Source organism: Athalia rosae, chromosome 8 (genome assembly GCF_917208135.1).
Source record: "Athalia rosae chromosome 8, iyAthRosa1.1, whole genome shotgun sequence".
In the NCBI taxonomy this organism is placed as follows: Eukaryota; Metazoa; Arthropoda; class Insecta; order Hymenoptera; family Athaliidae; genus Athalia; species Athalia rosae.
In genome coordinates, this window is record NC_064033.1 from 4,954,958 (window position 1) to 4,968,859 (window position 13,902).

Genomic DNA, 13,902 nt, shown 5'->3' on the forward strand with positions numbered 1-13,902 from the left:
TGCAGTTGACGGGCCTAATTATGATTACCTAATAAGTTTCATGATTGAATTTTAAAAATTGAGCATATGTAATATGAAACAATCAATAATTGACGAGAAACAAACAAAAAGAGAGAAAATTCAAACAAAAAGAACAGCGAACAAACAACACAAAGTTCTGCATAAATTTTTGGGTCCAAGCATAAGAAAGCTTAAGGGTTTTTCTCTTTGTTTCTATTATTTATTTATCAATTCTTTTCTATTTTTATTTTCTTACTACGTACACGATCACGTATATAATATACTTATATGTGTTATGTTTTAATGACAAGAATCAAGACAACCTGCGTAATGATGTTATATTGATAAGTTGAAAATTTTTCAAAAACTGAACAAAAAAGAAAAGAAAAACAAGAAAAAAGTATAGCTAAATCTGTTTTACGCGACGAGGTGATCCAAAAAAATTCTGCGGTGTGCCTTTTCTAATTAACTTACCATTTTATATACATACATTATAGTATGTGTATGCACATGTATATTTCTCTCTTAGATTTAGTATGAAATAAAAAGAAGAAATAATAATAAAATATATACATATATTATTAAGAATAAGATTGATAACAATATCAATAATAAAAATTGGAGTATGAATAATATTGATAATATCTACATATATGATGTTTGAATTCACGCCGTAGGATCATATTGCCAAATGGATCATCGAGTTTGATTTTGAAAAGTAAAAAAAAAAAGAAAAGTAAAACACATTAATTTCAGTTTCATGAGTAGATCGTTCTTGAAATTCCATGCAAAAGAAAGAGAGAAAAGAGAGAATAAAAAGAATTGAAATAAAAACACGTTATACTTATCTTCCGGCGTGTTTATTTCGCCACAAAACACAATCTTCTTTAACTTATATTACTATTTAATTGAATCAGTAGAAGTTAATAGTTCTTAATTTCGCACACTATATATATATAATAAATAATTATATTATACATATAAAATATATTCTCGTTTTTTGAATGTAATCCGAGGAGTTATAGTTGAAGAAAACAAGAAAAAAAAAGAAATAAAAATTCGAATGGAAAAATATGAAAGAAAAGAAAAGAGAAAACGAAACATTTGGAGGGGAATAAAGTTGATATTATTTCAGAGGAAAATAAAAGAAAAAAAAAGAAAAGAATTCATGCCTTGAATTTTATTACTATCACCATTGTTTTAATTGGCTTTGTGGAAGCGTGAGATGGATAAAATTAGTGACGTATTTAAAGAGTTTTGACTTCTTAAAATTAATATATTTATTCAATAGAATCGTTGACTTTACATTTGTACATCGGGGTTGGAGGACGATAATCTATATTCATTGAAGTGCACGTTCCAAACGTTGCAAGGTCGCTGTTCGTCCCAATATTTCCATCATTTCAGCTACGCCGGGACCCTCCTGTAAAACATAATACAAGGGAGATAGTAAACGTGTCGTTGAAATGTAATTGAGAATTTTTTTAATATGTAAAAAACTAACCTTTTGACCACTGATAATACTGCGAAGAAATTTCATGAATTTGTTGAATGGGATGTCGTTAGACGAGGCGAACGTTTTCAGGGTATCGCTTAAAAAGTCCTTTTGGAAGAAACTTGATTCTACGGAAAGAAGCTGATCGTAGAGTCGAGGGAGTGTAACTGTAATTGTAGAAACATTGTAACGACCGTTAACAGAGAAATTTTATGGCTCGCGAATGTGGAGTTGTTACCGAAGTACTCGGATTGCGGTGCATCTGGAGTTAGCGGAGGAATGACCCACAGGAATGAGAGATCTGGACCCACTAGATCCTCCAATTTTGATATCCGATTTTGGGACCACTTCAGAACCTCTGCTATGTGCTCGTCGTCCAGTTGCAGAGTGTCTGCGACCGACCTGATAAAGGAAGTTATAGTTTCGCTCGGGTCTCAGTTAGAAAGAGTCAATCGAAAGTGTCACCTGTCAGGGAATGTCTCGCTGACTATTCGAGCGACTTTGTTGACTAGAAATTTAGCGTTGTTCTCGTTTTGGAGCAGCTGAGATATTTCGAGTTTGTTAAACTCGAGTAATTTCTCCGGAGTTAGTCGGCTGGAGTTGACGTTGATTGCTGATACGTTGAACTACGTGAACAATGTGAACAATTGGTCAACTGAAAAGGTTTCTTCAGCTGCGTAAATTCGGAGTTAAAATTTGGTCGTGAGCGATCCTTTTACCTGGTTGATCAATTCTTCGTAACTGTAACAGCGCTGCTCTCCTTTTGGTCTATTGAAGCCTCCGCCGGCGTGAGTTATGTAGTTCAAAAGAGCGAGAGGAAATATTCCGCTCTGTCTGTACGAGTCGACGCGGATGTCGCCTTGTCGCTTAGAAAGTTTTGAGCCATCTGAATTCAAGATCAGTGGTAGATGCGCGTATTTAGGCGGAGTCCACTTGAAAGCCCTGAATAAATCGGCCGAGTTAAAGAGAGAACCGATCGAGTCATTGTTACCAATGTCTGCTTACTTGTAGAGCAATATATGCTTGGGAGTCGAAGCTAGCCACTCGATTCCACGGAGGACGTGGGATATTTCCATGAAATGATCATCGACAACATTGGCCAAATGGTAAGTTGGGTAGTTGTCCGTCTTCATAATGACCGGATCACCTTCTATTCGTGCGATGTCGTAAGACGCATCTCCATAGACAAGATCATTGAAGGTTTCCTCGCCGCTGGGTAACTGCAAATTGAATATTGTCAGAGTGTGAATTACCCAATAGACCAGAATGCCCTTGTAAAACTGAGTAGATATCGCTGGTCTAGATGTTGTCGGAGGGCGATATTACGAACCCTGTTATCTTCTCGTAGTCGAATTGGCAGCCAAACATCTCTCTCGTACCTTAAATCTGACGCAGTAGGATTCTCCTCGCCTCAATTTTTCCTTCAGATCCTCTTCGCTCAGGTGTCTACACTTGTTGTCGTACTTTGGCGTTTGCCTAAGCCTCAACGATTCTCGTCTCAAGAGTCCTAGTCTATTATCTGAACAAAAACAGCGGTAGGCCGAGCCATTTTTGAGGAGAACTTGAACCTGCTCACTACAAAGAATAGAATTACCAAACAGTGTAAGAGGTGGATTAGTATGAACAAATGAGATTTGGGAAGAGTTACTTGTATAATTCCAGTCGTTTTGATTGAATGTAAGGGCCTAGGGGTCCACCCCTAGTCGGGTCTTCGTCCGGGATGATTCCAGCCCAAAACAGATCTTCTTGGAGTTTTTTGGTAGCATCTGGTATGAGTCTTGTTTGATCTGTGTCTTCTATGCGTAGAATAAAGCTTCCTTGATTTGCTCGAGCGAATAAATAGTTGTACAGAGCTGTACGGAGGCCTCCGAGATGCAGGTAACCTGAAAACAGCATTGGAGTGCACAGAATTAAATCAGTGAGAAGAAAAACGAGATCCTCATCTCTCGTCTGACAAGTGAATTTTTTCTAGGCTCACCTGTTGGGCTTGGAGCAAACCGAACACGAACTTGTTGCTTTCTGTACGACCTTTTTGAAAATATTTCAATATTCTGGGGGGACAGTAAAGTACGCTGCACTTTGTACATGTTGCTGGACGTCACGCGTTGAAGATCATGAATAAATCCTTTCAATTCTTCATGATCTGGAAAGTTACTTGCGAACTTTCGTCTGTCATTTGCGCGTAGAGTCACATACGTCACGGTGAACGAGGGCGACCATTTAATATGTTCATCACTCCTTCAGCCCTCGCGCCCTACTAAAATAATATACATACATGGAGATCGTAAATTGATAGATTCTCTCTTCCTATGTTGACGGCGTAGCGTATTAAAGCTGTGAAAAGAAATACATCGTTTGGTAAGAAATTACCTATTATGAAAATTATCTTCAGAAGGATCCAGGGATTTCCGATTCATTTTCGATATTTTGATAATTTTTCAATTACCGCTTCCTCCCTAGCCCCTGTGAGCACCATATGATATCTAACAAAAGTGACACCATACCAGAGTTATCCTCGATTTTTTCCTTATTATTTACCATTTTTCCCGATTTATTTCCAATTTTTTGATTAATTATTCAATTACTCCATCTTCCCCGCCGAAGAAGTGACAGATAGCGCCGTTACTGGAAATTCTTTGCTGCGGAATTTAGGCGAACTAAAATTCCAGGTTTCTTGCCCCTTGACGTCAGGCAATGTGTTGCGTGAAAGAGATGTATTAGGGGTCAATAGTTTTCCGGTTTCAATTGAAGAAGGGTCAAAACTTTTGCTTTTTTCGCCCGAGAAACTGGTCAATACTTTTCAGGGTTCGCTTCAAGGAGGGTCAAAACTTTCGCGGTTTTTTGCTCGGAAGGGTGGTCAATACTTTTCAGGGTTCGCTTCAAGGAGGGTCAAAACTTTCGCGGTTTTTTAGCGGTTAGTTCACCGAAAATCCGCCACATGGCGCTAGCTGTACTCGCGGTGGGCGGAGCTTAGAGAAAATGGCGGCGCCCAGAGAAATACGCGAAAAATTCGAATAATTAATTAAAAAATCGGAAAAAATCAGAAAAAATCGAGAAAAATTGGAAAAAATTAGAAAAAAGTAGAGAAAATTAGAAAGAATTAGAAACAAATTCAGAATAAATCTGGGATGGTGTAACTCTAGTTGCATATCAGAAAACGCTCCCAGGGCCATGGAAAGATGCGGTAATTGACAAATCAATTGGAATAGGTGCATTTTTATGGTCTCTCTTGGTCATCTTGACGTGTGTGGCTCCACGCGCAAATGACGTTTGCAGGTAACCCCTCAGATCAGGGAAATGTATGAGAATTGATTTAATTCATAATCTCTATTGCGTGACACTCGGTGACATGCACAAAGTGCAGCGTACTCTATTCTCCGACTGGAATCTTAAAAACTTTTCCAACAGGGCTTACAAGACACAAGGAGTGCCCCCAGCCCAACAGGTGAGCTTAGAAAAGATTCACTGGTCAGTCGGAAGACGAGGATCTGGGTTTTCTTCTTAACGATGTGATTCTCTTTGCTCCGATACCATTTCCAGGTTACCTGCATCTCGGAGGCCTCCATACAGCTCTGTGCAACATGGTGCAGCTATATATTAGCTATTCAAATCAAGGAAATTATATTCTACGCTTAGAAGACACAGATCAAACAGGACTCGTACCAGATGCTGCCGGTAAACTCCAAGTGAGGCAAAGAGAATCTTACTGCGACAGTTTCAAGGTACAAGAAACATGTTTGGCTGGTGATTCGACTCGGAGAGGATGACTGGGTTCATAATATCGCCGAGTATATCTATGGAGCATAACTGTAGGTGCTACAGCAAGACGAGAGGGATGCAGGCAAGGTGTTGTTGCATAATATCAGTGTCTTTTATGAATAATATAAGCATTGTCTCTATTTTGGTTTCAGTTTTTTATTTCGAATGCAAGGATGTTCTAATCGAGTAATCGTTGACCAACTCAGAGAAGGAGACTGACGATAAGGTTGTACTGAAGGGAGAATTGCCACCGCTCCTTCAACTTGCAGATTCGATTCGCAAAATCCTGAGTGGAGGATGGTAAACCGATTTCTGTGCGCTATTTATCCGGTATCAGCATTTTCTGTCGAGCATCTCCTTACCGAGCACAGGAAGTGTGCTTACACCTGCCGATTTGAAAATTGCAAAATAAATATCATACACATGCATAGCGTCGAATAGTTGCTGTATGCGAATAAGTCTTTATGCAATGTATTCATGAGTTTTATTCATTTGAATTACTGGGGTAATATTGTATCTTTGAAATGAACATTATACATCTTGTGAAAGATATTGCAAAGTTTTCAATAATTATTTGAATAATGTATGTATGCTGAATGTATTCCTTGCATTACTCATGAATAAATGATAGGCTATTTTCAAACTGAATACTCGTATTCTATTATTAACACCCCTGAAACCATCACACATTGACATGTCGAGACCTAGAATGACGAATAGTGAGCAGGCAAGTGATGAAGAATAATACAACATAATGGCTCGGAACTTTTCTATGCATGAATTATTGAATGATCGGATAAACAGGCAGGCAAAGAATCAGTCGCTCTCTCTATCAGACTAGAAATAATCATGAAGGATTGAATGCATGCACATGATGAGGCACCAAGTTTCGGACCACCTCCTCGGGTTTCCTGTTCTCCTAATACAAATCTCCACTTTTCGGCAAACTTTCAATTTTCAGGGCCGGTATTCTAGAGCTCTGCATTACCACTTCCGGTTTGAAGCATGATTCATCGATCAAAGGCACAGGCATGCATGCAGTCAGTCCTGCAATGTATCAGTTGCTCTCTCTTTCATGATAGGAATAGATGAACAGGGTGGAACGCATGCACATGATGAGGCACCAGGTCTCGGAATACCTCCTCGGTTTTCCTGTTCTCCTGATACCCGCAAAATTTTTTGGCCCAAATTCTAAATTTCGAAATACCTCCTCGGTTTGTCTGTTCTCCTGATACCCAGAAAATTTTTTAGCCTAAATTCTAAACTTCGGAAACGCTGTTCTAAAGCTAGAAATTATTCTGTTTCTCTTTTATTCACGATTTATTGAATAAATAAATACATGGGCAGGCATATAGTTAGTCCTGCAAAGAATCAGTCACTCTCTCTATCAGACTAGAAATAATCATGAAGGATTGAATGCATGCACATGATGAGGCACCAAGTTTCGGACCACCTCCTCGGGTTTCCTGTTCTCCTAATACAAATCTCCACTTTTCGGCAAACTTTCAATTTTCAGGGCCGGTATTCTAGAGCTCTGCATTATCACTTCCGGTTTGAAGCATGATTCATCGATCAAAGGCACAGGCATGCATGCAGTCAGTCCTGCAATGTATCAGTTGCTCTCTCTTTTATGATAGGAATAGATGAACAGGGTGGAACGCATGCACATGATGAGGCACCAGGTCACGGAATACCTCCTCGGTTTTCCTGTTCTCCTGATACCCGAAAAATTTTTTGGCCTAAATTCTAAACTTCGGAAACGCTGTTCTAAAGCTAGAAATTATTCTGTTCTTCTTTTATTCACGATTTATTGAATAAATAAATACATAGGCAGGCATATAGTTAGTCCTGCAAAGAATCAGTCGCTCTCTCTATCAGACTAGAAATAATCATGAAGGATTGAATGCATGTACATGATGAGGCACCAAGTTTCGGACCACCTCCTCGGGTTTCATGTTCTCCTGATACAAATACCTACTTTTGGGCAAACTTTCAATCTTCAGGGCCGATATTCTAGAGCTCTGCATTATCACTTCCGGTTGTAATTCAATGTGATCTGATACGCATGCATGCATGTGATGATGTATGATATGATGCACGCATGAATATATCACCAACAATGAATATCATCTAATGATGTATACAGGGATGTTATTATTGAGGACTGAACAATCGACGTATTAGTTACAGAGAGTTTTTATTAATAAATCAATCATCAAGAATACATATTGAGACTTTGCAATGGACAATATAAATTTATTTTTGTATGCTCATGATTAATGTGTTACAAGAATAGGGACGATAGTTTCATTTCGATTGATATTGAATTATTCATTTCTTGTTCTCTGAGATACGAGAGGTATACATTATTGTTCATTTCTACGTAATTATTCACTCGAAACACATAATGATTGTATGCATAGATCACCAAACTACAGGATATTCTATAGTCCAGTGGTGTAAATGCGTCGAGGATAGTCTTGTATTTTCTATGCGGGTGTGTTGCCACAGTTGCCTCAGTGATCTCGATACCTCAATGCTCTCCTGGAAATAAAAATGAGAGAGTGGTAAGGAAATATGATGAATCTCAACTATAACTTATAACTATAACTTGTCAGGTATTCGTTCGGGAGGATTCCTGCCCAGAATAGAACCCCTTTAGGTTAACCGATGACATCTGGTACAAGTCCTAATTGATCTGTGTGTCTCGATGGAATTTAAAGCAAGCTGAATCTTATGAACGACTTTGTGTTTGATACGTGATTCTGCGTAGGAAAGCGTCCCAGAACTAATTTGGCAAATACTTCACTTTGTACCACAAAGAAACGGTCATCATTCTATGAGACCATCCTTGTATTCGAAATAAAAAACTGAAACCAAAATAGAGACAATGCTTATATTATTCATAAAAGACACTGATATTATGCAACAACACCTTGCCTGCATCCCTCTCGTCTTGCTGTAGCACCTACAGTTATGCTCCATAGATATACTCGGCGATATTATGAACCCAGTCATCCTCTCCGAGTCGAATCACCAGCCAAACATGTTTCTTGTACCTTGAAACTGTCGCAGTAAGATTCTCTTTGCCTCACTTGGAGTTTACCGGCAGCATCTGGTACGAGTCCTGTTTGATCTGTGTCTTCTAAGCGTAGAATATAATTTCCTTGATTTGAATAGCTAATATATAGCTGCACCATGTTGCACAGAGCTGTATGGAGGCCTCCGAGATGCAGGTAACCTGGAAATGGTATCGGAGCAAAGAGAATCACATCGTTAAGAAGAAAACCCAGATCCTCGTCTTCCGACTGACCAGTGAATCTTTTCTAAGCTCACCTGTTGGGCTGGGGGCACTCCTTGTGTCTTGTAAGCCCTGTTGGAAAAGTTTTTAAGATTCCAGTCGGAGAATAGAGTACGCTGCACTTTGTGCATGTCACCGAGTGTCACGCAATAGAGATTATGAATTAAATCAATTCTCATACATTTCCCTGATCTGAGGGGTTACCTGCAAACGTCATTTGCGCGTGGAGCCACACACGTCAAGATGACCAAGAGAGACCATAAAAATGCACCTATTCCAATTGATTTGTCAATTACCGCATCTTTCCATGGCCCTGGGAGCGTTTTCTGATATGCAACTAGAGTTACACCATCCCAGATTTATTCTGAATTTGTTTCTAATTCTTTCTAATTTTCTCTACTTTTTTCTAATTTTTTCCAATTTTTCTCGATTTTTTCTGATTTTTTCCGATTTTTTAATTAATTATTCGAATTTTTCGCGTATTTCTCTGGGCGCCGCCATTTTCTCTAAGCTCCGCCCACCGCGAGTACAGCTAGCGCCATGTGGCGGATTTTCGGTGAACTAACCGCTAAAAAACCGCGAAAGTTTTGACCCTCCTTGAAGCGAACCCTGAAAAGTATTGACCACCCTTCCGAGCGAAAAACCGCGAAAGTTTTGACCCTCCTTGAAGCGAACCCTGAAAAGTATTGACCACCCTTCCGAACAAAAAAACGCGAAAGTTTTGACCCTCCTTGAAGCGAAACCTGAAAGGTATTGACCACCGTTCCGAGCAAAAAAACGCGAAAGTTTTGACCCTCCTTGAAGCGAACCCTGAAAAGTATTGACCAGTTTCTCGGGCGAAAAAAGCAAAAGTTTTGACCCTTCTTCAATTGAAACCGGAAAACTATTGACCCCTAATACATCTCTTTCACGCAACACATTGCCTGACGTCAAGGGGCAAGAAACCTGGAATTTTAGTTCGCCTAAAATCCGCCACATGGCGCTAGCTGTACTCGCGGTGGGCGGAGCTTAGAGAAAATGGCGGCGACCAGAGAAATGCGCGAATAATTCGAATAATCAATTAGAAAATCCGAAAAAATCATAGAAATCCGGAAAAAATCAGAAAACATAAAAAAAAATTAAAGAAAATTAAAAAAAATTGGAGAAAATTGAAAAGAATTGAAAAAAATTACTAAAAATCAGAAAAATCCAGAAAAAATCAGAAAAAATTAGAAAAACTCAGAAAAAATTAGGAAAAATTAGAAAAAATCAGAAAAAAAGGAGTAAAATAAATCTGGGATGGTTCAACTTCGGTTGCATATCACAAAACACTTTCAGGACCAAGAATAGATGCGGTGATTGTGGTAATAGTAGTTAATGTATTGAAAGGAGTGGGATTAAATACATATGATTGCATAGGATCAGCCCAGCATGCGACTAGCTTGTGTCTTCATCATACCCTGTAGAAGTATGATTTATTACACAGAAATGAAGGCATGCACATGATGAGGCACCAGGTCTAGGAACATATTTTCAGAGTATCTGTTGAGAATTTAATTCATGAGAATTTCTATGTGATTCCAATGTATACTGGTCTCAGCAATCCAAATCTGAAAGCAGAATAATTCCATCTATGAAATTGATCGAGTTATCGCACGAATAATCGATTGAAAAAGTGAAAAATCGAGGATATCTCTTTGGGTTTTGATGCCAGCTCAATTTTATCGACGGCTTCGTGTTCGTTGCGCATTGTTACGTAGAATAAGCGTCCTGGAATTAATCTGGCAATTACTTCACCTTTCAGTCCGAAAAAATGGTAAGCCTATAGCCTTGGAGTTTTCTCAAAATTTGAGACGATGATTCCGAATTTTTTCCATGAAGTTTTCCATGATAGTCCTATGTATTCTGGTCTCAGGAATCCAAATCTGAAAGCAGAATAATTCCATCTATGAAATTGATCGAGTTATCGCCGAATAATCGATTGAAAAAGTGAAAAATCGAGGATATCTCTTTGGGATTTGATGCCAGCTCAATTTTATCGACGGCTTCGTGTTCGTTGCGCATTGTTACGTAGAATAAGCGTCCTGGAATTATTCTGGCAATTACTTCACCTTTCAGTCCGAAAAAATGGTAAGCCTATAGCCTTGGAGTTTTCTCAAAATTTGAGACGATGATTCCGAATTTTTTTTCATGAAGTTTTCCATGATATTCCTATTCATTCTGGTCTCAGGAATCCAAATCTGAAAGCAGAATAATTCCATCTATGAAATTGATCGAGTTATCGCCGAATAATCGATTGAAAAAGTGAAAAATCGAGGATATCTCTTTGGGATTTGATGCCAGCTCAATTTTATCGACGGCTTCGTGTTCATTGCGCATTGTTACGTAGAATAAGCGTCCTGGAATTAATCTGGCAATTACTTCACCTTTCAGTCCGAAAAAATGGTAAGCCTATAGCCTTGGAGTTTTCTCAAAATTTGAGACGATGATTCCGAATTTTTTCCATGAAGTTTTCCATGATAGTCCTATGTATTCTGGTCTCAGGAATCCAAATCTGAAAGCAGAATAATTCCATCTATGAAATTGATCGAGTTATCGCCGAATAATCGATTGAAAAAGTGAAAAATCGAGGATATCTCTTTGGGATTTGATGCCAGCTCAATTTTATCGACGGCTTCGTGTTCATTGCGCATTATCACGTAGAATAAGCGTCCTGGAATTATTCTGGCAATTACTTCACCTTTCAGTCCGAAGAAACGGTAAGCCTATAGCCTTGGAATTTTCTCAAAATTTGAGACGATGATTCCGAATTTTTTTCATGAAGTTTTCCATGATAGTCCTATGTATTCTGGTCTCAGGAATCCAAATCTGAAAGCAGAATAATTCCATCTATGAAATTGATCGAGTTATCGCCGAATAATCGATTGAAAAAGTGAAAAATCGAGGATATCTCTTTGGGATTTGATGCCAGCTCAATTTTATCGACGGCTTCGTGTTCGTTGCGCAATGTTACGTAGAATAAGCGTCCTGGAATTATTCTGGCAATTACTTCACCTTTCAGTCCGAAAAAATGGTAAGCCTATAGCCTTGGAGTTTTCTCAAAATTTGAGACGATGATTCCGAATTTTTTTTCATGAAGTTTTCCATGATATTCCTATTCATTCTGGTCTCAGGAATCCAAATCTGAAAGCAGAATAATTCCATCTATGAAATTGATCGAGTTATCGCCGAATAATCGATTGAAAAAGTGAAAAATCGAGGATATCTCTTTGGGATTTGATGCCAGCTCAATTTTATCGACGGCTTCGTGTTCGTCGCGCATTTTTACGTAGAATAAGCGTCCTGGAATTATTCTGACAAATATTCCACCTTTCGGCCCGAAAAAACGGTAAGCCTATAGCCTTAGTTCGCGTGAATTCCGGGCCCAGAATTTCGAACAATAGCGCTACTTGTCACTTTTTCGGCGGGGAAAGATGGGGTAATTGACTAATTAATTAAAATACCGAAAATAGTTCGGGAAAAATGTGGAATAATCAATAAACTATTGGGAATAAATCTGGAATTTCGAAGCCAATCAGGGAACCAGTCTTCGACGTTATTTCCTGATCTGCATCGATCCATGTTTAATGGAAAGCTAGTCGTTATTGGGCAGTCGGATGTCACGCAAGCATAGTAACCTGAGCCCAACAACCAATGGAGAGTTGTTTTTTCGAACATGTTCTTCCGCTGAACGGCACAGCGTACCCATCGCATTATGAAGCGGCATTTGTTTCTGATTCGAAATTTCGTGTGAACGGTTGAATTTGCGATGGTTGTGCAAGGTGGTGATGGTGATAAAACTTTTCTGCAAAGTGCGTTTCGAATTTTTGAGTGTTAATTTACGCCGATATCGGATCAGAAGTCCCAACGGAGTTCGGAGACGATGGAGAAGTGGAAAATCCGAAGCGCGGGATGCCGAATTCAACAATTCTGCAAAGGTAAGTTTATTTATTAGGCACTATTGCATTGCGGAGTAAGTTTTTCTCGCTCAAAGCATCGATTCATGCTTTACTGTGCTTCGTTATGAGCAAATTTTATCAATCTACAACGATCGAGTGATTTTTGATTATTTACTACACATTTCATCGTGCATTCTTGCGCGTGGAACTCGTGTCTTTGGTATCCTAGAAAATATTTCTAACTCCTACCGTCCCTACTGTAAATTTGTTAAAATTAATACAAATGGCGGCCCCCGGAGGAACATCCTCCGCGCAGGTAGTGAAGGAAATCGTATCCCTGCCAAAACCTCGACGCATTTTATTATTCAGTGGAAAACGAAAATCTGGGAAGGATTACATCACCAATATTTTACAGGATAGGTAAGTTCGTTCCAATTTCTTTCTACTATACTTCAAGCTGATGGTATCGTCGTTTCATTTTTTCCATTACTTCTTCGTGAGTGAGATTTGACGTTTGGCAGGTTACCCTCGATTGTAGGAATTGATTAACTTCTTTCAGATTCGACAGCTCGCAATGTGTGACGATAAAGATATCGGGGCCCATAAAATCTCATTGGGCAAAAAGTTTGCACCTCGACTTGAAAGAGTTGCTCGGAGATGGCGAGTACAAAGAAAGGTACCGGCAGAAAATGATTTTGTGGGGTGAAGAAATGAGGAAGAAGGACTACGGTTACTTTTGCCGAGCTGCTATCGACATGTACAATGGTATTTATATTGCTATTCAACCATGGCTTTTTTTCTCAACATTCGGAGGCCTGTATCGCTTCGTGATTCATTGTCATGTCATTTGTTTCAGCTCACGACGTACCGATGTGGATAGTGAGCGATGTCAGACGCAAAACCGACATCCGATGGTTCTCTGAAAATTTCAGTGACACTTGTAAAACAATTAGAATCACTTCCAATGATGAAGTCCGAAGAAAGCGTGGATGGATTTTTACACCAGGTTTGTTGAAACTTCTCAAGTTGTTCCCCATTCCCCGATGATTGTACTTAACGTTACATGAATATTGCTGTAAGTCACGTTGTAATTGATTTATTTCAGGTGTTGACGACGCAGAATCTGAGTGTGATTTAGATGACGTTAACGATTGGGATTTAGAAGTTTTCAACAACGAGGAAAACATCGACAACATATTGCCAACTATCTTGGAGTTGATGAAATAGTTTGCTTCGAGAGTGCCAAGGTGTATCTCCAGCACATTGATTAAGACAAAATGCCCTGCGTACAAATTTTACTCCTAAACTTCGTTGAATAAATATATATATTTTTATGGTGAGAGACACACTTGATTTTTTTTTGTTATCGTCTATTGAAATTTCGAAAAATTTTATGCACGGGGCACGGTCTACCTCACGTCCAGCCATGA

The 13,902-nt window shown here is 39.0% G+C and overlaps 2 protein-coding genes across 2 annotated transcripts; one reads left to right on the forward strand and one right to left on the reverse strand.

Annotated features, from left to right (window-relative positions):
* Window positions 1–1,255: 1,255 nt before the first annotated feature.
* On the reverse strand, window positions 1,256–3,752 carry LOC105686249 (probable glutamate--tRNA ligase, mitochondrial). The gene is made up of 9 exons (XM_012400900.3): window positions 3,474–3,752; window positions 3,144–3,378; window positions 2,875–3,070; window positions 2,501–2,715; window positions 2,215–2,437; window positions 1,961–2,121; window positions 1,734–1,897; window positions 1,505–1,662; window positions 1,256–1,423 (listed from the first exon to the last, which is right to left on the reverse strand). Exons 1-9 carry the CDS (start codon window positions 3,580–3,582, stop codon window positions 1,343–1,345), a joined length of 1,542 nt encoding a protein of 513 aa, XP_012256323.2. The 5' UTR covers window positions 3,583–3,752; the 3' UTR covers window positions 1,256–1,342.
* Window positions 3,753–12,658: 8,906 nt separating this feature from the next.
* LOC105686149 (probable phosphomevalonate kinase) lies at window positions 12,659–13,816 on the forward strand. The gene is made up of 4 exons (XM_012400771.3): window positions 12,659–12,892; window positions 13,032–13,237; window positions 13,329–13,478; window positions 13,578–13,816. Exons 1-4 carry the CDS (start codon window positions 12,756–12,758, stop codon window positions 13,697–13,699), a joined length of 615 nt encoding a protein of 204 aa, XP_012256194.2. The 5' UTR covers window positions 12,659–12,755; the 3' UTR covers window positions 13,700–13,816.
* The last annotated feature ends 86 nt before the right edge of the window (window positions 13,817–13,902 follow it).